The 25134-nt window shown below is 36.0% G+C and overlaps 3 protein-coding genes across 4 annotated transcripts in view; 2 read left to right on the top strand and 1 right to left on the bottom strand.

The window, feature by feature from the left end:
- The window catches only part of LOC114359399 (uncharacterized), a 133603-nt gene extending 123562 nt beyond the window's left edge, over positions 1-10041 (top strand). Inside the window, exons 6-8 of the mRNA XM_028313793.1 lie at positions 2578-2771; positions 8216-8328; positions 9347-10041. Coding sequence (XP_028169594.1) covers positions 2578-2771; positions 8216-8328; positions 9347-9571 — 532 coding nt within the window. The 3' untranslated portion in view covers positions 9572-10041. The remainder of the gene's footprint in view (positions 1-2577; positions 2772-8215; positions 8329-9346) is intronic.
- Positions 10042-11817: 1776 nt separating this feature from the next.
- On the bottom strand, positions 11818-16186 carry LOC114359392 (copper homeostasis protein CutC). Of its 2 annotated transcripts, none has more exons than XM_028313783.1 (3): positions 16005-16186; positions 14286-14357; positions 11818-13022 (listed from the first exon to the last, which is right to left on the bottom strand). In XM_028313783.1, exons 1-3 carry the CDS (start codon positions 16143-16145, stop codon positions 12441-12443), a joined length of 795 nt encoding a protein of 264 aa, XP_028169584.1. In that variant the 5' UTR covers positions 16146-16186; the 3' UTR covers positions 11818-12440. The 2 variants fall into 2 exon arrangements, with proteins under 2 accessions (XP_028169584.1, XP_028169583.1); XM_028313782.1 differs by having other exon boundaries at positions 11929-13022; positions 14280-14357; positions 16005-16184.
- Positions 16187-16704: 518 nt separating this feature from the next.
- pix (ATP-binding cassette sub-family E member 1 pix) lies at positions 16705-23252 on the top strand. The gene is made up of 12 exons (XM_028313774.1): positions 16705-16899; positions 16985-17199; positions 17514-17729; positions 17868-18075; positions 18487-18673; positions 18963-19084; positions 19210-19310; positions 19392-19569; positions 20306-20427; positions 20966-21162; positions 22156-22390; positions 23020-23252. Exons 1-12 carry the CDS (start codon positions 16890-16892, stop codon positions 23065-23067), a joined length of 1839 nt encoding a protein of 612 aa, XP_028169575.1. The 5' UTR covers positions 16705-16889; the 3' UTR covers positions 23068-23252.
- Positions 23253-25134: the final 1882 nt, after the last annotated feature.

The following is a 25134-nucleotide window of genomic DNA, read 5'->3' as shown; positions in this document are numbered from 1 at the left end:
ATTTTCTCCTGATGGAAACATGTAAGATAAAAATAAAATTTCCAATATTACAGACCTTCTAGAGCAGATGCCGCAAAAGCTATACAAGATATAAAAAAACTTGACTGTCTCACCTGTAGCAAATTGAATAACCTTTTTTTGGTTCATAGTAGCCATGTCACTAGGACGCATAGTTTCCGAGGATTAAGCGAAAAACCGAAAAGTGGTACCCTTAAACTCCCCTCTCCCCGCCGGCTCAAGGGCTAAGGGCGGGGACTTTTGCTATGTTCACCTCCTAACTAGTCTAAATAAAGTCCCGAATTCAAAAATTGTGTTCCACGGATTTCCATCTATAATGCTTTATTGACTGGACTAAATGGAAACACATACACCCGTATTCACAAATGATACTTGCTTATGTTGAATAGAGCTCTGTGATTGGTTCGTGTGTCACCCTGTATGTCCACGCGCACTGTGAGACCTAATAGTAATGTTTGTGAATACGAGCTTTAGATCCATCTTCTTAAACTTATAATATCGCCTTAAATTGAAAAGCAATAACTACATAACGTCGTATACTTATAACATTTAAAACATTTGGTGCATTCTCTAACATTTTGATTCATAATATGAGATTCCACTTCTTGTTCTTCTTAAAACTAAATGATACTTATAAAACATTGTTTCTCGGCCTATAGTGGTAAATAATATTATTCCTACTACTTATTAAAATGTCAAAAAAGTAGGTAAAATAAGGCGTTCCATGAAGTGGCCAGAAATATGGGTTCGCTTCGGCGGTTATTATTACATTCTGCGAGAGCCATAATTTTCATGCGCTTTATGAAAATCGCCAAGATAAGAGCGGTCAAGTGGCACTTTGTTATTTTCTATCGATGTGTGTTTGGCGTAAGGGTCTATGGGGGAAAGGCTTGAAAGGATACGAAGACACGGAAATGATTAAATATTTACTATAACCTGAAATAGATCTGGGGGCACGGCAGTGCCCCCGCCAAGTCGAGCGCGAAGCAAACACTGCCGTACCATCCTTTACTGGAACCATTTCGCCGCATTTTCAGGCCCCTATTTGAGAACCTCTGGATAAGACCAGAACGCAGAAATTTTCGTTATCTAGTAAGCTATAATCACATACTTTAAATCCAAAATTTCAAGTCTGTAGGTCATTTAGTTCCGAAGTTAAGCGAAAGCAAAGTTTCGCATTTACGACACTCACTCACTCACTCACTCACTGATGATCATCAAAATAGAACTAGTACTTCCCATTAACTCAGAGGGCTGAAATTTGGTACAGAGTTAGGGTTTAAAGGCCACATAAAGGGAAAACTATAAAAACTAGGAAAATCGAAGATCTGGAGTAACCACATTCATAATCAATACTACTCCGGCCCCGTGGTGTTTGCCTGTATCGCTCACCGCTAGATGGCGCTAGCACTAGCAAGCGGTGTCCAGATTTTTTTCCTTTCTAGATAAAGTCGTCGACTAAGTTGAATGTTGTGTAATTTGCATTTCGTTGATTTCGTTTATTATACTGTAAGGTTCGCTTAGGTTATGTTATAATTAAAAACAATCTGATTCGTTGTCCATTTTAAAGGTCGTTGAGTTTATTTGTGTTTAATATCGTAAAAAAATGTTGATAAACGACGACGTTAAATAATTTTGCCACGTTCCACAAAAAGAAGTGAAATCCCACCAAAAACATTCTGTAAAAAACTAGCCAAGTCTCGATGGAGCTGCTTGTTTATCTCTAAAAAGTAATGAAATCTAGACAAAGTCGTGCCAAGTCTATGGTTCCTTACTGCGATTTCTTTATTATTATAGTTAATGTTGTGTGACTTGGCCGTTGAACAATCTTTATTAAGATAATCATACATTATAAATACGCAGCTTTACTGAACCTACAATTGACTGGTTATTGTTGAATCAACGTTTTCCAAGTGGCAATTTTCCATCGTCAGTGGGTAGCGGTTCAGGCGACTGATTGGTGCAATGGTGTCATGGAGCACCTGGTTTTGTCACCCTTCAACGGCCAAGTCACACAACATTAACTATAATAATAAAGAAATCGCAGTAAGGAACCATAGACTTGGCACGACTTTGTCTAGATTTCATTACTTTTTAGAGATAAACAAGCAGCTCCATCGAGACTTGGCTAGTTTTTTACAGAATGTTTTTGGTGGGATAACATTATTACACCAATTAAACCATTTATTCCGTACTTAGATCCTTTCAAATTTCAGGCACTTGTAAACGTCCCAAATTATAATTTGCCTTGCCAACACTTCGGGAAAAAATATGGGCAAAATATACGACATTCCAATTTTGAGCTACGTATTTCATGTGTACTCGTAGGATACCAAAAACTTCACTATCAATTTCAATGTATCTATCTTTTGTCGTGTCATTTTAGTAAAAGACATTTTTATCAACACCTGGCATTATTATCAGAACACTTGGACATTACTGATTTATGTAAATACTTAACTTACCATCGATGATCGATCAAGATAATCTGCTTTCAATATCTAATCACATACTTCATCTGTTTTTAAAGACATGATTAATTGTATTACTTGACTGCAGGTGGGCGGAATTACCCTACTACCGGCGCGTGTGTGGCCCCGAAGCGAGCGGGATCAACATCCCTGGAAGAACGACGCTTGAGGGATGGCTGGCAAGATGGGCCTTATACCTGAGCGAAGCTAAGCGCTTCACAGACCTGCCTTTGTACCTGCAGTACCTTTGCAAGATTTTATTTCACGTTGTTGACAGAGATGGTGAGTTACTGAGATTTTTTTAAGTTCCGCCATATTATATCGATTGGCATTCTCCACTGACGAATCCCCGCATTAACTAATACATCCTAACGTAGGTTATCTACGATACGAAATCAAATGATATCACGACATGGAAAGTCATTAGGTACACTAACTGGTCAAATTTTCTTTATATGGAAAAAAGGCATAATATACCATCGTTGGGTTCATCAACAAGTTGGTTATCCATGAGATTATAAAAATGAATCAACATTTTAATTGTTAGATAATATCCTAGTTTCTACTGAAAAAGTATTAGTAGAAAATTGAGAATATTCAGGCTGGAACGAAATTGATTGCCGAGCGTTGCACTTCATCAGGGCCTCTTGTAATTAACACCGTTTCTCGCTGATTTCGCAAATTGCTCCCGCTTGATCTCTAAACAAGAATTAATTTCCTGGCCCGACAACTTATTTGGAATATTTCTAATTTTATTTAAGCCTATAAAATATAAAAGTACTTGGCAGAAATATTCCCAACGGGTCTATTTTAATATTATGTAATCTGCTTACTGACAATTATCTTTTTTTAGTATCTACTATTCTGTTAGGTCACTAACTACTTAGTACATAGGTAGATGACAGAACAAAAGTGAAAAACAGGTCACTAAAATAATCATATCGTATTACTCTACCTTTATGACGAAACTCATGTAAAAAGTTTTCGGAAATTGGAACACAAAGCGGATTATGTTTTCAAAACGGAATAATTAAAATGGTAATTAACCTAATTATTCCATTAATTTATGCAATAAGAAATGTTTTAATATACTGAGACAGCACGCTCTTAATTTTAACGTACCTACCCATTACAAATGAGTTTACCGTTTACCCACTATATTAGATTACCCCAGAAAAGTGTAGGTACTCAATCTATATAATTAAATTAAATTAAATTGGTCCTATCCTCCATCATCTCCGGGTCCCACAAGCCCTAGATCTAAAAATCAATTGTACATTAGAACCCTATTCACGTCCGTGTCAGAAGCAATGTAGGTTTAGTACAAAACCGTGTTCGTTGAACGCTCAGTTTTCCGCTGAGTGACGTCACAAGTGTCGTCGGAGACTTGGGTCCGTTCAGACTTTCGTCGGTGTAGGAATAAAGAGAAAGGTTTGAGCTAGACATCTAATTTAAAATGGTAAAACGTTTTAAATTACATCATTTTAAACCTTCACGATAATTTATTGTCCGGTGAAGCTGAAAAAGCCGCTCACGGCTATCAACATTGTCAGTCCGAAAAAAAACAGTGGTTAAAAAGTATAATACAAAATTGACAATAACAAAACTCCAACCTAATAGAGAACAAAAATTTGAATAGCTCGAATTATTTTATAAATAACTGTAAGAATTGATTCAAAAATTTCACTTAAGTATAGCACTAAGTATAGTGTCACACATTCATTCACTTAATGTAGGTACCTAAGTATTACTTAAGTAGATAATGGACAAAAACAAAGACGCAAGGCTGGCTTTTAGCCTACCTAAGTAGGTACCTAACTGTAAAAAGGAACAGTGGTCTATCCTAGATACTTGGCATTAGTATAATGGATGAATGTTATAAAACTATTGAGCAACTCATTACCTTAACATACACTTCTAGATGCACGATCCAAGACTTTTAAAGAGCTTTTAAATAAGATAGGCAAGATTTCCAATATGCGAGATTGGCATACAGATTCCCAACGCGAGCGGTAAATTAAGCCAACATTCAACCGTTCGGGAGCCATCGAAAACTTATCAGGTTTTAAAGCGCGACAGGCGACAGCCGTCGATTCACCCAGGTTGAGAGGCCGGATTAATTTGACAAAGTGCGTACACGGGAGGCCTGGCTCATAGATTAAAAAGCTTGCAGAAGATACACTTAAAATGGGTAGTTTTCAACCTACATACGGTAAGATTATATCGTGTCACGTGTCGGTTGCGCATCTATCTATCTATCTATGTCAGCCTTTGGGTTCACCTTCGAACATAGGCCTCCTCTTCAATCCTCCACCGATTTCTGTCCCTGGCCACACGCATCCAGTTCACTCCAGCCTGCTGCCGGATATCGTCTGTCCATCTTTTAGGCGGTCTTCCCCTGCCGCGGGTGTTGTTGTCGGTCGCGCATGCCTACTTAATTAAGTACTAAGTAATCGATAAGCTAAGATAAGAATTCATTATTATCAAATGACACATTTCAAATAGTATTAAGCTTACATAGCATGATAGTTTATATCCAATCGCATTATCTAAATAGTCAATAACAGGCTATCACTCAGATTGAGAGGTTGGGATAATCTGAATACGTTATGATTGGATTGATTATTCAGTAAATTAATATATTTACAAGTTAAATTATTGATTAATTAATGACGTCCATTGTCATTCATTCATTGATGAATGACAATGGAGTTGAAATGAGGACTTGATGTTGGCATGAAATATTATCCCGATCCATCATGTAAGTAAGGCATTTTGAAATAAATTATCAGACATGTTATTCACGAGGAAATTGCGTTTAGGTATTATAGTGCATACTCGTGTCAAAATCAAATTTTCACTAAGTAGTAATTTTGTACGTTGAAAATGTAACGTTTAGCAAAATTGTATGTAAACATTGTGTAATTACATACAACAATTAACATAAACCGAGCCAATATCAATTTAACCGCAACATTGTGGTTTGACTACGAAAGTTATACTGGCGCTTTGCACCAAACCCGCAAAATTGTGCATAATGCACTGTTACATTATCCTAACGCTGTATAAATTGCTCGTATGGAATTTCAGATTTTATTTTTGTGTGTAAGCTTGGGAAAAAATATTAGATCGTTAAAATATTTTTGACCAATTTGAGGTGACAGCTTAAGGGGTCTGGCACAGAATGTGCACTTCGCAAAATGAGTACTCGACTTAAAATTCCATTTACCTACCTACGCAAAATGTGCATTTTACAAAACGAGCAAAAATCACCATCAAGAATGATGCTACCTAGGTAATTATAAGCTGTGAGCAATGAAAAAAAACATACAATAAATATCTGTTCATGTAATACGGAACCTTCTGTATCTTAATCTTTGGCTTGATTGACATTTTACTTACACGAGTCGTTCAAGCTTCTAGCTCATAGGCTCATAGCCAAGCCCAGATCATCGATACTGATTATCGTAAGGAAAAAATCTCCCCAGATTTACTGGAGTATATTTTATGAAAGGATATTTTTTTTTTCAAACTTTTAACAAGTTTGAAAGAATATCGTTTAAAGGGCAAGAAACTTAAAATACAAAATCACACACTTGCTTATTGATTATTTTTACTTACTACATTCTTGAAGCATTTAGATACATTTTCATCTAATTGGTTCATTTTCTATCCCAACACAACTCAGCTTTAACCCAAAGAACTAAACTTACAAAAACACGGCAGAGTTTAAAACAAAGAGGATTATTGGGTTATGTTTTTTGGTAATTCTCCAACAGACAGTTGGCTCTTGACTAAATATTTGCAGCCAAGACTTAAGCTGGTGTTTTATGATCGAAGCGCTCGCAATATCTCACGAATTCAGAGCAACGACATTGTTTTAGCATGCGAAATCGTCTACCGACTTTTTTGTTTCACGGTATTTTATAACCTGGCTCTTACCGACTGTGAACCTAAAGAAAGTACCTACTTTATCAAGAATAAGCTCGAATAGCTACAGTAAAATACATTGTGAGTTGTGCGTTTTCTTTATATTTTTCCCGCAAACCGTTTGCGGAGAATTTACGATCTAGTTGAGAGCCAACTCGAAGAAGTGTTGCGAATTTGCATAAATATCTGCTTGATTTTATTATTTAAAAGTTTGAAACGAACGATCAGATTATACAAAAAATATTCATTAACAGCAATCGATGCTTTACAATTAAAGCGTAAATGCATTAATTTGTGAGTTACTCGTACATCTGACTGACTGCAATTATAAAACATTTCCTCAATATAATTATCCTGTCCCAACAAAAAAATGCTGATTCTTAAACAAACCAATACGACTAATACGAGTAGTTGCACCATGAATAACCGATTTCTATTCATCGTCATTTATGCTGACGCTCGCCTTTGTATCGATTACTATCGATATAGAGCGATGCCTGAATACACACCCCACCGGGTCTTCCTCCACCAGCTCGTTGTTACGTTTCCTTCACCGCTCTTTGTGTTGAAATTGCAACATTACAGGCTCAGTTCGAAAATAAAAACCGCTTGGAATATTTTAGAGCCGGTTGCCTCCCAAAGTATAGTGGGCAGTTTTAGAATAAAACTGTAAATTGTTTTGCATGCATTTTACCTCAAACTTTAATCAAACTCTATTTACTCACTCCTTTGTTAATTTACCGATTGTCATATAGCTAAATAGAAGTAACCTACGTGGTTATTATTATGACAAGTTATTATTACTTTATTCAGAAATAAAAATGTGCAGGTAGGTCTAGTAGCCTCTCTCTTTTTGCCTCTCTTAGAAATGTAATAAGTTTAAATAAATACCAATGCACCGCAGTAAACAAACTTGGGTCGCCCCTCGGGACGGGGCAAGAACTTGCCGTTTCTATTTTAGGCTCACCCTGGCCTATAAGAAATGAAACATATTTGAGAAGTTGATAACTTTGAAACTGTTGTGTGCCAAGTCGTGTCTTTCCTTACTCGATTTGATGGCAAATATAATTAAAATAACATTAAGAATTTGCTTTCTATAGAGCGGCTATTTCAGGCTTCAGCGAACTTCTGTTATGTCAAAAAAATTACAGTCTCATGTTGTTAGTTGCTTCATATATTTGGTTACTTAACGCCAGATTTTACCAACTTTCACTGTAAACAGAAAACTTATTTCACAAACTTAGCTACGAAATAACTGCGGACTACGAAAGTGTCACACGGCTACGGCTACGCGCTACGAATCGGCGGAACTTCGCCGGTTCGCTAAGCTAGGCGGGAATCGGTTTAACCTTTACCAGCAGGCCTAGAATGCGCGCCGTGATAAAATCTTATTGATCGATGATTTTAAACGACAAATGCATGGGCTTATCGCGTAAAATCGATAAAATGGCGCGATAAACGTTTATCGTGGCGCGCAAGGATGCGCGTACCGGTAGTGGCTGTGATGTTGGCGTTTTTGCCACCACATTTTAAACTTTATTCTTCTTCTTATCGTGTCGACAACAAACCTACACAGTGTCAGACCAAAACTCCGCTACAAGAGTGGCGTTGTCAACAGCATTCATTAAATCCTCCTGAGTGCAGTTGCTCGGGCACTCAGGGCACTTTCTTAAAATAAACTTTATTAAGATATCAGTACTAGTTAAGCTACACAGCTATGCACTAACTACGCATCAGCGGAACTTCCCCGCTTGGCTAAGCAGGGCGGGAATCGCTATAATTCGTGCATGTTGCAGGCACGGGCGCGATAACGAAGCCGGCGCTCGCTGCATTCTACCGCTCCGTGATCGGGCTCAGCGGGCCGAGGGTTGATGAGATCATCGACACGGCTTACGACCGGATGACCAGTGTGAGTATGCATTACTATGTCAATTGGTATATTAAGTTAGAATTCCAGAGTTATTCAGGGGATTCCCTGAGGGCCCTGATATTTTACAACCATTGAAGTTCAGGTAGAGTAACCTTATACTCGTATAGAACTATGTGCACTCTTCTCATAGATGTCATAAAAGGCGACTTAGAGACATTGTGTGAACATCCTGTCTGGCCAGCGGGGGCCGAGTAGGTAAAACCTCCAATTGGTCCTGGTAAATTAAAGAGAATCAGAGTAGAGACGAAATGACCTGATGATAATGATTTATAGCGATGGATTCGGGAAATTAAATCGATCGTACACGTATTTCACTGTCATGCCACATACTATTTATCCATAGCCAACATAGTACTTATTAATCTACTTTACTTACGTTTAAAACAATATGAAAACTATAAAACCACAAGGAACGGCGACGGGCTGTTAGTCGCGTATGAATGAATATTACGCCCCAGAAAACTTGCTTCCATATTTACTTTTACAAAGTGAACATAAAAGGAGAGCCTTTCTGATAATGGTATTATTGTTACTGTCATTGTTCCAAGACACCTCGTAGATAGCAGCCTACAATACATTTCGTTCCATCTCTACGCTCCAATAACCATGGACAATACAATAAAATATTTTTGTACTTGAGCATTATTGTAGAATCTTGCTGCTGCTTTCGCACTGACGATTAATTTTTGAAGCTCGGTCGATTCGTAATTTCAGATCATTTTTCTTATTAGATTCAGTGAAAAAACGCGCTTTAGTCAATAACTCATTGAGAAGTAAAATATTTGACCTTTTTTACATTGAATATTATGGTATAGAATATATTATATTCTATTATTTATTCTTCGGATATCAGAAACATTAATTTTGCTAACAAACTCTAAATCCCGACTCTACAGAAATTAGTGATAGGAACGAGCTATGGGATTAGCCCCACTCTACATTTTAAGAGCAAAGGAAAATTTAACGTTTCTATTAATATTGAATCTTTATTTTACAGAACGACTACCTTATCCTGGACTACGGGACATACGTCCACTGTTTCACCAACTGGCTGATGGGGAAGAACCCCAACGGCCCCGGACAATGGGTCCTCGTCCCCCCAAAGGACTCCCTCCCCCAACCCCCCTTTCCCGTCGACTACAGCGCCCTCAACACCGAGCCAGCGAAATTAGAACCTTATGCACCTGACAAAAAGACTAACAGACATTCTGTAATAGTTTAACTAGCACTAAACTTAAATTAAGGGCTTTAAAAATGCAATTGAAGTAAGTCAATTCACGAAAAGATACGTAAGAGATTTAAATTTGAAACTAGGGATTAAGCCTTTTCGTTTTCCAATAACAAAATCATAATCGTCATATAAAGGGCTGTTTAAATAATTTTTAAAACAAATAATAGTATTAACAAGTCCTGTGTAATATAAATGGAAAGTTCGAGATATGCCTAAAACATTGTTTAGTCTCAATTTTGAGATAACTATTTAGAATGTGATTAATAGTTGTAAATTGTAAGCAATTAACTACAAGTATTTATTTTTATAATTTAAGTATACTTATCGCTTGAACCTTCAATGAAACGCTTTAACTACCTTGAGTACTTTTGTACCTTGCGTACCTTTGTACCTTGTACCTGAATCTTTAGTAATTGCTGACACGGCATACCTTTTAATTTGGTCGTATTACTCACTTTTATTTATTCCCAAAAATAAACCTTCCTAATTTTCGTCTCTACAGGGTGTAATTTTGTAATGCCACCTGGAGGGAAAGTACTCTTAATATTGTAGATAGAAAAAAATTCTCAAAGTAAACATTCCTTTATTTTTGAAAAGAAATAGAACTGCATTCAAAGATTTCCAAAAATTTGCTTGCCACACCCGGGAATCGAACCAACTAAAATGTGTTAAAAATTACACCCTGTATTTTTATTACATCGATCGTTAGGGTTATGTATAAGGATGAAATCTCTCTAACAAACTTGATAAATCAAATGAAAGGAAAACCATGAAATCTTAAATTATTTTAATTATGTTACAGAAAATTGTAGGTATGGAATGGTAGTGAAATTTCGAAAAAAATTCGAAAATTTTTGAATGCAGTTCTCTTTCTTTTCAAAAATAAAGGAATGTTTTCTTTGAGTAAAATTTTTTATCTACAGTATTAAGGGTACTTTCCCTCCAGGTGGCATTACAAAATTCCACCCTGTATAGGTAGGTACTTCGGCGATGTAATAAAACTCGTACAAAATATCTACATAAAACCAGTGTTCTCTAGCAATATAATTTATTTCGGGGAGGCTCTCAATTCTCATTAATGAGTAATACGACCAAATTAAAAAGGTATGCAACTGCCTCGATCATTAAAGGTTGACGGTACATATCGTGCAATTTGACCAATTCTATCTTTTATCTAGTTTTAAGTGTAAATAGTAGTTGTAATATTGCACAACACGGTAAGCAAGAACTGCCTTAAAATAAGCGTATTCACATTTCACGATAGCCTTATTTTGTACCTTAGATAATAACTTGTAATTTAAGTAGTTTATATTAGGTTCACTGAATCCACTTAATAAAATTGTTCAATTATCTCTGAGTTTGATTTTGGTAAAGATTTCCCAGAATTAAGTCTTAAAGTATTATGTAACCGAGATTCAATGCAGTAAGGTTTCCTAGAATTTGTTTCCCTTTATTTATACGTATGATTTGTTTTCTTTCCATGAATCTAAGTACAAATTCCATAAAGCCTTTAAAAATGTTTCCCAGAAATTACTAGCAATATAGAAGGATTTTAACTTTACAGTTTGTACTTGTGTTTTTTACTGTGAATGTATTAAAGACAATGCCAGTCACAATGCCTCTACATGTAGGATGTTATTAGTGTTATCACAGGTATTATTGGTAAATATTTTGACTATGTGAAAAGCTATCTTCAAGTGTTCTGTTACGATACATTGTACCTACTCATGAACGAAACTGTAGTCCATGCGAAACGCATGCGAGATGATTTCAAAACGTAAAAGTTTCCAAAAACATTTTGTTCAAACATGTAGGTACACACGATTCTTCAGAAACAAAGATCAAGTTTTCGTAAAAAAGATCATTTCCTATTTGCTGTGACTCCTCGTTTACAACCAGCTTCAAGGCGGAGTCGTCTTTAAAGTTGATTGATCGAGGGTCACGAGGCAGAGACCGCTCCATCCATCATAGCGAGCTGACAAATTGCACGTATCTGCGTTTTATGAACTGTTTGAATGGTGTCATTTGTTTCTAATTATAGAGGCTATTTTTGTTTGTACTTATCTACAAATATTTTAATCTTTAGAAGCCTAGAAGTAGTGGTTATGCGGATTGTTCCATGAACTTTGGAACTCATGAAAGAGTGCTTATTTTAGAGAGATGCCTTGCTGCAAAACGAAACGGTAAACGGTAACTACATAAATAATGAAAGGCTTTATTTTTCCGATTTCGTATAGATTCACCACGTTCTAAAATATGTTAGGTGTGTCTAATAAGTTTTAACGAAGAGAATTTAATAAACAGCACATCATCTATAGATATACCTTTATTATCAGATTTGCTATCAAGTCTCTCATTAATACAACACACCACTCAGCAATTACACTAATAGAGTCATTATTAGTCGTTCAGGCTTTCAGGTATTGTTCCAAACGGTAATAGCATCGTTAGGGCTCCATTTTTCGCAGAATATGCCTCCATGATAAATGAGCCACAATATTTATTGATGTTCCCTGAGGCGCGACCTTACACAACGTCGCAGATGTTCGGAGCTCCCGTTTTGTGCAAGTTAAATTTGATTTTGTTGGATTAGTTTTTGCGGTCCGTCCCGAATGGCCAATGTTTTTGCAAAGAATGGCAAGAATTCGGAATCCGGATTTCGTTTCCGGATTATTGTTTGGTTGCAAACATCGATATTTTTTACGTTAAGCTCAGCTGCTTTCGAAGAATAGGAAACTTACATACCTATTAAACATTGGTGTATAAATAAAATATGAGTAACTAAGAGTAAGTATTTATAATATACTTAATACCTATTCTAGAAATAGAATGTTACAAATTAAATACGGTAAAATAATATCTAAGAATTCAGAACATCCTTCATTTTTCTTACAACATTTTCATCTGTTATGTAAATACATTCACTGTCACTCGTGCCCATGCTTAAATTATTCTCAATCTTTGGCAAAACACGGACTGTTTTGCAAGAGCTGTGGACTATTTTGCATCCGAGATCAATGAAAGTTTTCGCGTTACTGACAGTCACTCCAGCACCCGGCATTACCTGGATTTTGTCTGCGAAAGAAGCGATTATGGATGTAATTAATTCGATGGCTTCAATTTCCCCCGCCGAGCTTCTTTGTCCGCTAGTTAAAAGTCTGTTGAAGCCGAGATCAATTATTTTTTCCACCGCTTTCAGCGGATCCTTGCAAACGTCATATGCCCTGTGAAACGTTACAAGTGTGGGTTTAGCGCTAGCTACAACTTTGGCGTTATTAACAACGTCGATGTCCTGAGTGTTTGTTAGGGCGCCGAAAACAAATCTGTCAACGGATATTTGCTTGAAAACATCCACGTCGGCCAACATGGTATCCATTTCTTGCTCGCTGTAGCAGAAGTCCGAGCCGGTCCGACATCGGATCATTACGTTCACTTTGGGTTTCTGCGGAAGACAAAGTAATTTATTGTTCGAGGTGTTTTTAAGCTAGATTTAGAACCGTTTAAAACGTGGATTTACATGACTGATGATGATGAGCTAGAGAAGACGCAATTTAAGAATATAATCATTTCATTTTAGACTCATGAACAAACAATGAACAAAATGGTGAGTAAGTTGATAATATGTATAATAGATCTGACGGAATCTTAGAGCCAAAAATATTTTTCAGTAGCTAAGTAAGTAGTAGGTATAATAACCCAACATTTTTGAATACCTAACTTAACCTACCTTGTTTCATTTGATTAAGTTTGCCTTCATTAATATAAACCGTTGAAGGTTTATGAAACATTTTAATACCGAGACAAATCCCTTAAAAGTTAGCATTCCGTTATTTTTATTTAGAATTCCGTTAGTGAAAATTTTATACAAAAACAATTTACTACTATAGTAACTGTTTTGGGCATAACTTAATTAGATTTCCTTAAAAGTTTAGCTGAAGCAGATTTGCCATGTAAAATTTGAAATTACCTTCTCTGTAACGGATTACCTACGGAACACCTCAAGAAACAAATCTTTTTTACCTTTAGAAATAATGGAATGTTGCCTTCATTTGTTTTCATAACTCGCAGTCAGCTTTACGAAAGCCGTGCTAAATTGTAATTGGATTTGTGACGGGAATTTAGATCCGTCCCCGGGTCACAGTGGGGCTGTTGAGCGTTGTTTAACCGTGGTTTAACCCCTAACCACTGCGGTGGAGCCGTTCGATGTTGGGCAAAACCGCATGTTCGCACTAACGATCACCTTAGCTTGACGGGTTAATTAGGAGATTGGACTAACGTAGAGCTATAGAAACTAAAATTATTTAATTTTTAGCGTTAAGAGTCGCATCTTAAACCAATTTGAAAATTATAAATAACTTGAAAAAATCGAACTGCCTAAGGCGGGAATTAAACCCACGACCTTCCGCTTTTTTCAAGTTATCTATAGAAACTATATTCAAGTATTTTGCTTGCTATAGTCGATGTTTACGACTTTTGAAATGAATCACCATACTTTCTTAGTAGTAAAAAAAGAAGTTAGGTAGTTTGACCGTTGCATTTCACATACTAGGCATTTAGGCAGTATTACGAGAAGATAGGTTCCTCAAGATACGCTCTCGACTTATCGCTTCCGAAAGTGAAAGTGAAAAATGAAGCTTTTATGACAATGTTATCGTGACATCGTTTCAAACTTTCAGGAAAAGCTACCTACGATACCTACTTTTACCTTTACTAACTTGAGGCAGCTGCAGGATTCAGGACAAGTTTTGTAAACACGACCAGTGCCAACTTTATTTACCTGAAATGAAATAGAAAAACTATAGGTATAAAATGTTCCTCTTACCTACCTATACAGAGTGTTAGGTAAATGGGTATATGAGCCGACACTAGCCCATGTTTACATGGGCATATAAATGGTATGGTGAAGTCAGAAATTTGATATCATGATTTGAATTTTTTTAATTTTCATACAAAATAAATTTTATAAAATCCGATTTGTATGAAAATTAAAATAATTAAAATGAAGATATCAATTTTCTGACTTCACCATACCATTTATATGACCATGTTAACAAGAGCTAGTGTCGGCTCATGTACCCATTTACCTAATACCAGGCCTCCGTCACTCGCCTATGCCGGCCGAGATAATTACCTACAGCGCGCGACAACTTCAAGTTGCAAATCAGTCCGGGCCGCCACGCGCCTGTTTGCACACGCGTATTTCTATACACGCTCGGTCGATCATAGTCGCAATCAAGGTTTATTGTTCCAACAGCACTGTTATTCTTCTTTAATGAAAAATTGTAATATTTAGGTATAATATTTAACTGTAGTGATTTAAATAATAAAAAAAACGACACTTTTTAAATAATAAATTATTTTGAAATACTTATGACAAAAAACTATAGCAAAAAAATTATTTTAGCTAATAAAAACATTAACTTTACTTCACCGTGTCTATTTTCCGACACTACACCTTTTAAAACTGTTTGTTTAATTTCGAATTATCGCAACACTGAAGTTTATTAATAGGTACTTTAGAGATGGTACGATTATACAAACTCCACTAGATTAAAGTTTTCTAATCGTAAATACAATAAATGCCTCTTAAAATTAAGTTTTTATTTATATTACTTTGCTCATACAACCCTGACGCTTGAGCGGTGACGTAGATCAATTCTAAACACAAAAAAAATGCGCTCTTGTGAGCGTAGTAGTAAGGTGCGATTTCGAATGCACCATGTGCGTTGGATATTTTGCATTATTATTATTACCGTTAAAATGTCGGCATCTGATCCTACACAAAGGAGTGCAATTTCTGTTGCTACTATTATGTATTCTGTGCTAACACCCTGTATAGCCGCCACTTTTGCTGATCGCACAATCAAATATGTAAGTATTTATTAAACCATACAGTTACGATTGTTAGTTAACGTTTTAACTGTGCTTAACTTAGTAACTAGAACTGGGTTTAAATTGTGAACTAACTTCGACAGCAAAACGTAATTATTTAGGCCATCGTTGATTGCGTCGTCTGTTAGTTAAATTGTTTGTCGTTGTCTTATATGATATATATATATATAATTTATTTAGTTAGCACTTTACATATTTTACGTGCAATAAAATTCAACATTAAAAATAATTTGACAGACAGCCTAATGGCGTAGGTCTTACTTAATGGCGATGTCGGCATGGAAGTAGTGGTAAACGGCCCAGGTTCAATTCCAGTGGGGGCATTTGAAACGAGACCGTTTTTTTTGTTTTGTTTAATTTTAAAGAAATCCTACAGTAAAAGGTAAGTAAGTAGGTTGTTTGGTTTTGATCTGTAGTTATCCGGGTAAGGTCAGTGGTCGGCTTTTAATCACAGTTAACCTCCTACTTATTATCCAAGGAGAAAATAAAACTACGTAAGCGCTCTATCTACAAATTGACGAACAATACGAACCACATCTAAAATCTCCTTCACCAATCCTACCGAAGGTGTAAGACCTCCTTCTGTAAGGGAGCTGCAAACTTCTAACTCTTCAGCACCGCCGTGTACAGCATTCAGTGCTGACTCCAAACTATCTACACAAACTTCCAGCATTTTATATAAAATACTTAAGTATAAACCAGTTTAAAAGATCATTTATCGAGGATTATGATATACTTAACCTAAAAATAATTGCGTTTGGTTTCAACTCTTTAGTTAAATGATAAAAATAATTAAGATCAATAAAAAATATCAACACGAGTGCATTGGTCATCTCATGTTTATTATGATTAGTAATAATGAATCGATTAATCGATTCTAGATAAACGAAATCGATTACACATTGTGACATTGCACAAATAGGGTAATTTTTATGGTGGCAACATTTGTGTTTTGCATTTTTTTTCTTTCAACAAATCGGGTCAAATCGTTTAGAAATTCCATCAACCTTTAAAAAGGTGCAAAATAAATTAGGACTAAAGTGTAAGAAAGAATAACTTTAACGGACTATTGAAAATTTTTAAAACTGTGTACTAGGTTGCTTGCTTGAGGTCACATGTTTATAAGCACTTGGTAAAGTTATGAAACAAAATAGCATTAAAATTTGGTAAAGTTGTGAGATTTCGTCAATTTTTGAACGAAACCAAATAAGCAAATGAATGCTGTCAACTTCAGGCTGATTCCTTTTGACATTTCAGATAAAAGGACACGCGAACGTAGGCAAAGTATCGCCAGCGTTCGCTTTCTTTTATCTGGTATTAGGTCAATTTAATAGCCTAATGTGCACGTTGTGTTACGTAGAGAAGTATACTACAACTGTCTTCCATTTACCATTTAGTTGTGTGAACGTAACATACGATGAGTAGAGGTTAGGTTTTTGCCACATATTAACTGGAATTTTGGAATAATTTGGAGTGTGTGATGAGTTTTTCACGGTGTCTTTTGGTCAACAGCTATGTCCCGAAATAAGCAGCATGAGGAGACGGATAAACTCACTCGTATTGCTATAGTAAACGCGGACCGTTGCAAGCCTAAGAGATGCAGGCAAGAATGCAAGAAAAGCTGTCCCGTTGTGCGGATGGGCAAGCTCTGCATTGAGGTGACGCCCAATAATAAGATCGCCACCATCTCTGAGGAACTCTGCATCGGTTGTGGTATTTGTGTCAAGGTAAACTGCTTGATTAACATCCTACAATCTGTATCTGGGAGACTAAAATTCATGAATTAGAATGTAAATATTTATCAGTTATATCATCACCATATGGTAGCTAACCACACTGCAATATTTACATAACAAAGTGATTTTGCATTTGCTCATACATATGAGTAAATATTAGATATAGTTTATCATTGTCATGTGATGTAGTCTTTTATAAATTCTTACTTACTGAACACAATTAGAGGAATTGGGTGATTTGCATCTAATAATGTGTGAAAATTATAGTAAGTATGCATATTGTAACAACATTTTATGCTCCACAGAAATGCCCTTTTGATGCAATTACGATTATCAACATCCCGTCGAACTTGGAGAAGCACACTACTCATCGCTACTCCAAGAACTCATTCAAGTTGCATCGCCTACCCATACCACGCCCTGGTGAGGTGCTTGGTTTGGTCGGCCAAAACGGTATCGGCAAGTCAACTGCCCTGAAGATTCTTGCTGGAAAGCAGAAGCCCAACTTGGGACGTTATGCTGTAAGATGTAATTTTTTCGTCCTTATTTTGATTTCAATTAATTACTGAGTAATTGAATATTTTTTTATAAATAATTTTATCAATACTGCAGCAAAACTGTAATTTAATTTCATACACAAATTCAATATTTTATAACAGGATCCCCCAGACTGGCAAGAGATTCTGTCTCACTTCCGCGGGTCGGAACTGCAGAACTACTTTACTAAGATCCTTGAAGATGATTTGAAGGCTTTGATTAAGCCTCAATATGTGGATCAAATCCCTAAAGCTGTCAAAGGAACTGTCGGACAGCTCCTAGACAAGAAAGACGAGATGAAAAACCAGACTGAAATATGTAAAATGCTTGGTAAGTTAAAAAAATTGTATAATTCGAAACAAAGAATTACAATATTAGAAAGTACTTGTGTCATGTCCTTTAATAGATTTTGGATACACTCATATGTCTGTTTACCTTCTATTTTGGGCTTGAACAATGTTGTGATGTCATAAACAAACAAGAGTAGATACAGATCTGTAAGATTACAACTTTGTCCTTCTATGACAAAAAGTCATCAACTGGCAATGATCTGTTACTCAGTTTTTAACCGAATACTTTACACTGTAAAGTTTACAGTAATAAATTAATTGAGAAGATACCTACATCACTTTGTTCTTAGAATGTCACATTGTACATTACATTATACATACAAAGTATAGGCAAAAAAATACTCAGTTTTAAACTGAATACTTTACAGTAATTATATATTTTTTCTCTTAGATCTATCTCACATCCGAGACCGTGAGATTGCAGCGTTGTCTGGTGGAGAGCTCCAGCGATTCGCTTGCGCCATGGTGTGCATCCAGAATGGAGACATCTTCATGTTTGATGAACCATCTTCTTATCTTGATGTCAAGCAACGTCTGAATGCTGCTGTTACAATCCGTTCACTTATTCATCCTGATAAGTGAGTATTCTTTTTTTAGACATAATGCATTCAAATAGAAAATAAGAGAACCTTTGAGTTGCAGCTTATAACTAAGCTGGAAACATAAAGATTAGGTTTGCAGACAAAACATTGCTTGAAGTGTCTCTACAGGGAAAAATGAATCAAGCCCTGTTGGATAGATTTTCTTCTTAAACTGCTGATTATAATAATTAATAATAGGTATCAAATTTTTTTCTAAAAACCACTTTATGACTGTTTCTCTGTCTTTGACTTCAAAGAGTCTAGATAATAATTTTGTTTGTTTTAGGTTCATCATTGTCGTGGAACACGACTTGTCTGTGCTGGACTACTTGTCGGACTTCATTTGCTGCTTGTATGGAGTACCCGGTGCTTACGGTGTTGTTACTATGCCTTTCTCTGTCCGAGAAGGTAAGTTCAAAATTCGAAAAGAAACAACCCATAATTTTTTTAATGGATCAAAATAACAAAATTCTGTGTTAAAAAAATATGTTGAGTCATATGAAATGAAGGGCTAAAAAATTATTGTTTTCCAGGTATCAATATTTTCCTTGATGGATTTGTCCCCACTGAAAACATGAGATTCAGAACTGAATCTTTGGTATTCAAGGTAGCGGAATCGGCAACTGAAGAAGAGGTAACAAATATTTTATTATAAAAAATAAGTATGTAATTTTTTTGGTATTTAATTTTATTGAAATCAACTAATGTTATACAGATTAAACGTATGAACCACTATGAATACCCTGAGATGACAAAGAAAATGGGCGATTTCTTTCTGCGTGTCATGCCTGGTGAATTCTCAGATTCTGAAATTCTGGTACTCCTCGGAGAGAACGGTACTGGAAAAACTACATTCATTAGAATGTTGGCTGGAAATTTGGAACCTGATGAAGGTAAGTTCATGTTCCCGCGTTAGTCATCTGTGAAATCCAAGTTTAGAAATTTTAAATATTTTACCGATTGTTAATCGAGTTAATTATCGTATCGATACATGATAAATTATCTGTGGTAAATTGTGTTAATCACATCTGGCAACACCGATTTTCATATGTCAAATTTGTGAAAGTTGTCAAATGGTTTCGATTTTGTTGGAAGAAAACGTTTTCAGATTATTTATTGAAAATAAACGAATATTATCAAGGATGTTACGTTAAAATGGATGATTAGTGTTATTTTCTTGTTATTTTAAAGTTGTAACAATGTAGAGTTTTTTTATAGTATTGAGGTTATAGAATTGTTGCGCTAAGCATATCTTGATGAGTTCGACGTATTTTCTTTGTTATTGTGATGGCTGGGACAGAACTGTTTGATTTATTTTTCCATCCTGTGTTCCAAAAATGTTTAAAACATGCGGAATCTTCCTTATCATCGGAAGGTAAATTAGACTTTGTGATAAGTCTTCAGGCTAATATTACTCGTTTTTACACCACTACTGTTTGTGTTATAATGTTTTCAGAGCATTTACATTCAAACTATACTCGTATACTGTCATACAAAGTACAATGTCCACATATAAAGTGAATATAAGAAAAAAATTGTTATTCAACAATTTCATTACAAAGCATCGTCCAAGTGTGTTATGATTGTATTAGTTTTCCACTAAATTGCTTATTTATCAATTTCCCGCAGGTTCCGGCCAGCTGCCACAGCTGCACATTAGTTATAAGCCACAGAAGATATCTCCCAAGTCGCAGGGGCTTGTGCGCCACCTGCTGCATGAAAAAATTAGAGATGCTTACATACATCCACAGGTGAATACATAATTTTTAATTTTTCAAGCTATGAACTTGAAATAAATAAATAAATATCCTTGGACATTTTACACTGCGCTTCTAGTCCCAAACTAAGCAAAGCTTGTATTATGGGTACTAGACAACGGATATAAACATACTTAAATACTTTTTTTTTACAAGAATACAAGAAATCTTTATTCTTCAAGGTTACAAAAATTACCATGTGTACTGATTTTCTTATATTCTTACTACCAAAACTATGTCAAAATGTTTTTAGTTTGTTAATTTAATATCTAATGTGACATGTGGAATAGCAATTAAGAATTTGTATTGTTTTATAATTGCATTGCGCATACTGCGAACAGAGTGTAATTCTACAAAAGAACACTCCATAAATCTTAATAAGTCTAATAAAATCTAAATAATTATAATTTATTGCTTCTTGGACAAGACTGTCTAAATTGTGCCATTTTGTATTTCTTTATTGTTAGTATTGTGTTGTGTGCAATGTGCATCTAATGTAAGTAAACTTATAAACATTATTTTATGTTTACAGTTTATCACAGATGTAATGAAGCCAATGAAAATTGAGGAAATCATGGACCAAGAAGTCCAGAACCTCTCCGGTGGTGAGTTGCAGCGTGTGGCTCTGGTGCTCTGCCTCGGGAAGCCGGCTGACGTGTACCTCGTCGACGAGCCGTCAGCCTACCTGGACTCCGAGCAACGTCTGGTTGCTGCTAAGGTTATTAAGAGGTTGGTTTTACGTCAAATAGGTTTTTCAATACTCAATAAGTTTATTGCTTCCATAATAGTAATAGAGGTGTTACATACTAGCCCCCTTAATAATAAAAAAGTTACACACTTGTTGAACACTGTTTTAAAATGACATTTCCATACTAAACATCACTTTAAAACACTGTTCAATGAGCGTGTAAGTTTTATTAGTAAGGGGGTAGTTGTTTTATAGTAGTATTCATTATATCAATTATCTGGGTAATCTTGGGTTTTATTCTAAAAATAAAAATGTATTGGTATGAGAATAATTTAAAATTTTTATTAATAAGGAGTTTATTGAGGCAAAGTATTAGTTGCAAATAATAATAATAATAAATATCCTTAGACTATTTACACTGCGCTTCTAGTCCCAAACTAAGCAAAGCTTGTACTATGGGTACTAGTCAACGGATATAAACATACTTAAATACTTTTTTTTGTAAATACATACTTATTATACATAGAAAACACCCAGTCCAATACAAACAAATATGTTCATGCACACAAATGTTTGTACTGTGCGGGAATCGAACCCGCTACCTCCGGAATAGTAGTCAGTTTCGAACCACTACACCAAACGGCAAATAAACATAGATGTTTAAGGTACCTAGCTAGACCAATCCAGTTTATCTAGTGTCTAAGTAGCTCAGATGGAAGAGCAGTCGCCCGGCAAGCGAAAGGTCGTGGGATCGATTCCCGCCTTAGGCATTTCAAGTTCTATTTATAACCTAAGTACCGCGCGTATAGGCCGCGTACCGGAAAACGCAGCGTGGGACGTCCACCTACAAGGTGGACCGACGACATCGTAAAGGTAGCAGGGAAGCGCTGGACGCAGGCCGCTACCAATCGATCAACGTGGAAAGCATTAGAGGAGGCCTATGTTCAGCAGTGGACGTCCTATGGCTGAAATGATGATGATTTATAACCTAGCTAGAATGTTCAAACAGCGCTTACAATTTCTATTCTTTGCAGGTTCATCCTCCACGCAAAACGCACAGGCTTCGTAGTGGAGCACGACTTCATAATGGCGACGTACCTCGCTGACCGCGTCATCGTGTTCGAGGGAACACCCTCGTCTAACGCGACCGCGCACGCGCCGCAATCGCTTCTCAACGGAATGAACAAGTTCTTGGAACTCCTCGGGATCACCTTCCGGAGAGATCCGAACAACTTCAGACCGAGGATCAACAAACATGCTTCTGTTAAGGTACGGTTATGGCAGATATTTTTATTTATTTATTTTTATTCCTGATAGAAGCAGTCCATTTTGGATTGGACACAATCCAAACCTTGCAGTCTCTAAGTACAGGATCTTTATCAGGACTAGCAAAGCTTGCAATGGCTGAAACAATCTTAATACCTATTTAGTAGTTCATAATCTAGTGATACTGATGCCCCTTTTCACCATCAATCCCTAATTTTTAAGTGACTATAAAAAAAATCCTGTTATGTGTACTTCTACTATGTAGAAGTATGTTTTAAAACCACAACTTAATGGTCAGCTTTAATTACAAAAGTTGATAACAAATTGGGTTTCTGGGCCTCAAATAATTTCATTTTGTCACATTTTTGTGTGAAATTGTCTTAGAACTAATAGTTGACCGTGTCAACTGCCTTATTAGTGAAACTATTAACATTTTAACACTTATTTGTAAAGAGGATGACCCACTTTTTGAATAAGTGTGTTAAAAATGACATAATATATGTATGTAAACTGCCCTTTTACTAAGAACTAGTTTTTATTTTCAAACAGGATGCCGATTACAATAGTACTAGTATAGCGCGATTTGTTATAAATATACAGCAAATAACTAAAGTAATTATTTATTGTTACAGGATATCGAGCAGAAACGGGCAGGCCAATACTTCTTCCTGGAAGATTAGAAAACGCGAAACCAATGTATTTATGTATATGGGAGCTATTGTATCTGTCACAATACCGATGGTCTGCCATCCTGTGTATTTCCAATTAAATGTATTAATGTAATAAATCACGTTTTATACAATCAGTCTGCTGTCATTTCACTAGACATCTAGTGGAAGTCAGATTACCCCATACATTATAATATTAAATGCAATCACCTTTCGAACGTGCTATTTTAAATATAGTTTTGTTTTTACTAAGGCTTTTCTTTCTATAAATATTACCACAATAATACCAGAACTAGAAAAATCTCGGTTAGACGTATAATTCCCCTTTGTTTACTATACTATAAACTTAAATGCACATAAAACATTACATAAAGCGACCCTAATGCCACATGGCATTCTCCTCCAGTTCTATGATCAAAATAAAATATGTTTTAGATTCCAGTTTTTGCAATACCTATTCCTATAATTCAACCTTTCATTCAACAGCTCACACCCAAATGCTTTCTTTCAAACAAAACCGTATAATATGTGTTTCGTTTGAAATAACCCCGAGGTTAACAGTAAACCAACAGAAAAATAGGCTCACTCTGCTGATTCCGGACTAAAAATAAACTACCAACATCTGCGTCATTTAATTTAAAATAAATAATGCATGCAACGACATCCCTTTATAACTTGCTTCTTGAGATGAATGCTCATAATGAGTCATTAGTACTTAATTAGATATTAACAGTCGTGAATAAGATCAATGACGGGCGGTTAGATCGATGATATCACTCACTGTACAACGATACGTCACGCATCTTAACCTTGCCGACGTAGCAGGTTGAATAATCAACAAGCAGGTTACTCAGACCGAATACTGCGAAAAATTCTGACGTCCTCCTTCCTACGATACGAGCGACGACGACTCGGCTACATCTCTTTTATAATCTTATTCTAGTTTTTTGGATGTTTTTTTCTTGTTTACTATAGATTGTTAAGTCATTAAATGCTAATTTCTCTAGTGATATCATCCAATCCATACAAGACGCTTTCAGGGTAGATAAACAAAAAAGAAGTAGTTATTCTTGTCTAATTTCTAGGCTCAAGTCAAACGAAAGTTTTTTGTACTGGTTTATTTATTAGGTATGCCCTTACTAAGTGAAAATTATCAAAAAATCCGCCCCACTTGGCAAAGTTGCCAATAACCACAAACTTTACGACATTTGAAACGAAAAGGGCGTTGTGGTAAACGGAGCTCAACAGCAAAAGGTTCGATTCCCGTACCGTGACAACTAACCCACAGTAGTTTATTATATTCTACGGTGCCCCAGTTATAGGTACAAAACTGGGTTTCAAACGCATTTTAAATGGACTAGGGCATAATAAATTGGGACAATGACCCAGCAAGACCCCTCTAACCTTGGGAAAGCCCTTCTGTCGACGTGATGGAATTAAATTATTTATTTGCGTTAATAAGGTAGGGCTTTTAATCTAATGCATTATACTTTATATGCGGTTCTTTCTACTTACGTTACCGAAATACGTAACTCAAATTGTCTTATTTGCCTTCAAACATAGGTAGTTCGTATTCGTATCCCTACACTCAGATGACTCAGACACGCCGCTGCGCGCGGTTAAATCTTAGCTAATAAAACTCAGAGTTAATGTTACCATATTTGTATTTTAAGTAAATAAAACCGTGGAAGATTTTAATTTGGTATTTTCCACATTTCCGCCAGACAAAATGCTTTCCTTTTGTTTCGTCATATCAATGTCTGGCCGATCGAGTAAGAAGTTAATGGAGCAAAATTGCAGTAAATGTGTTTACAGAATGTAGTTTCGGCTTCGGCGGCCGGCAGTCGGGCTCGCGGGACGCAACCGCGGCCCGATGACATCATCCCGCGGTGATTGCGTGGCGCAGGGCTCGCCAACTGTTTCGACAAGTTATAAAATAAAGTAAAAATGTTTACGGTACCTTCCAACTACCTACATTTATTCATTTTATTATTGACTAGCTAACCCGGCGAACTTCTTACCACCTATGTTACTAAAATTAACGTAGGATTCTAATGGTGAAAGATTTTCTTATCGGTC

The sequence above is a fragment of the Ostrinia furnacalis genome, unplaced genomic scaffold (assembly GCF_004193835.3).
Source record: "Ostrinia furnacalis isolate ACB-3 unplaced genomic scaffold, ASM419383v2 OfSCF4362, whole genome shotgun sequence".
In the NCBI taxonomy this organism is placed as follows: Eukaryota; Metazoa; Arthropoda; class Insecta; order Lepidoptera; family Crambidae; genus Ostrinia; species Ostrinia furnacalis.
This window is presented reverse-complemented; position numbering and strand designations above follow the sequence as displayed.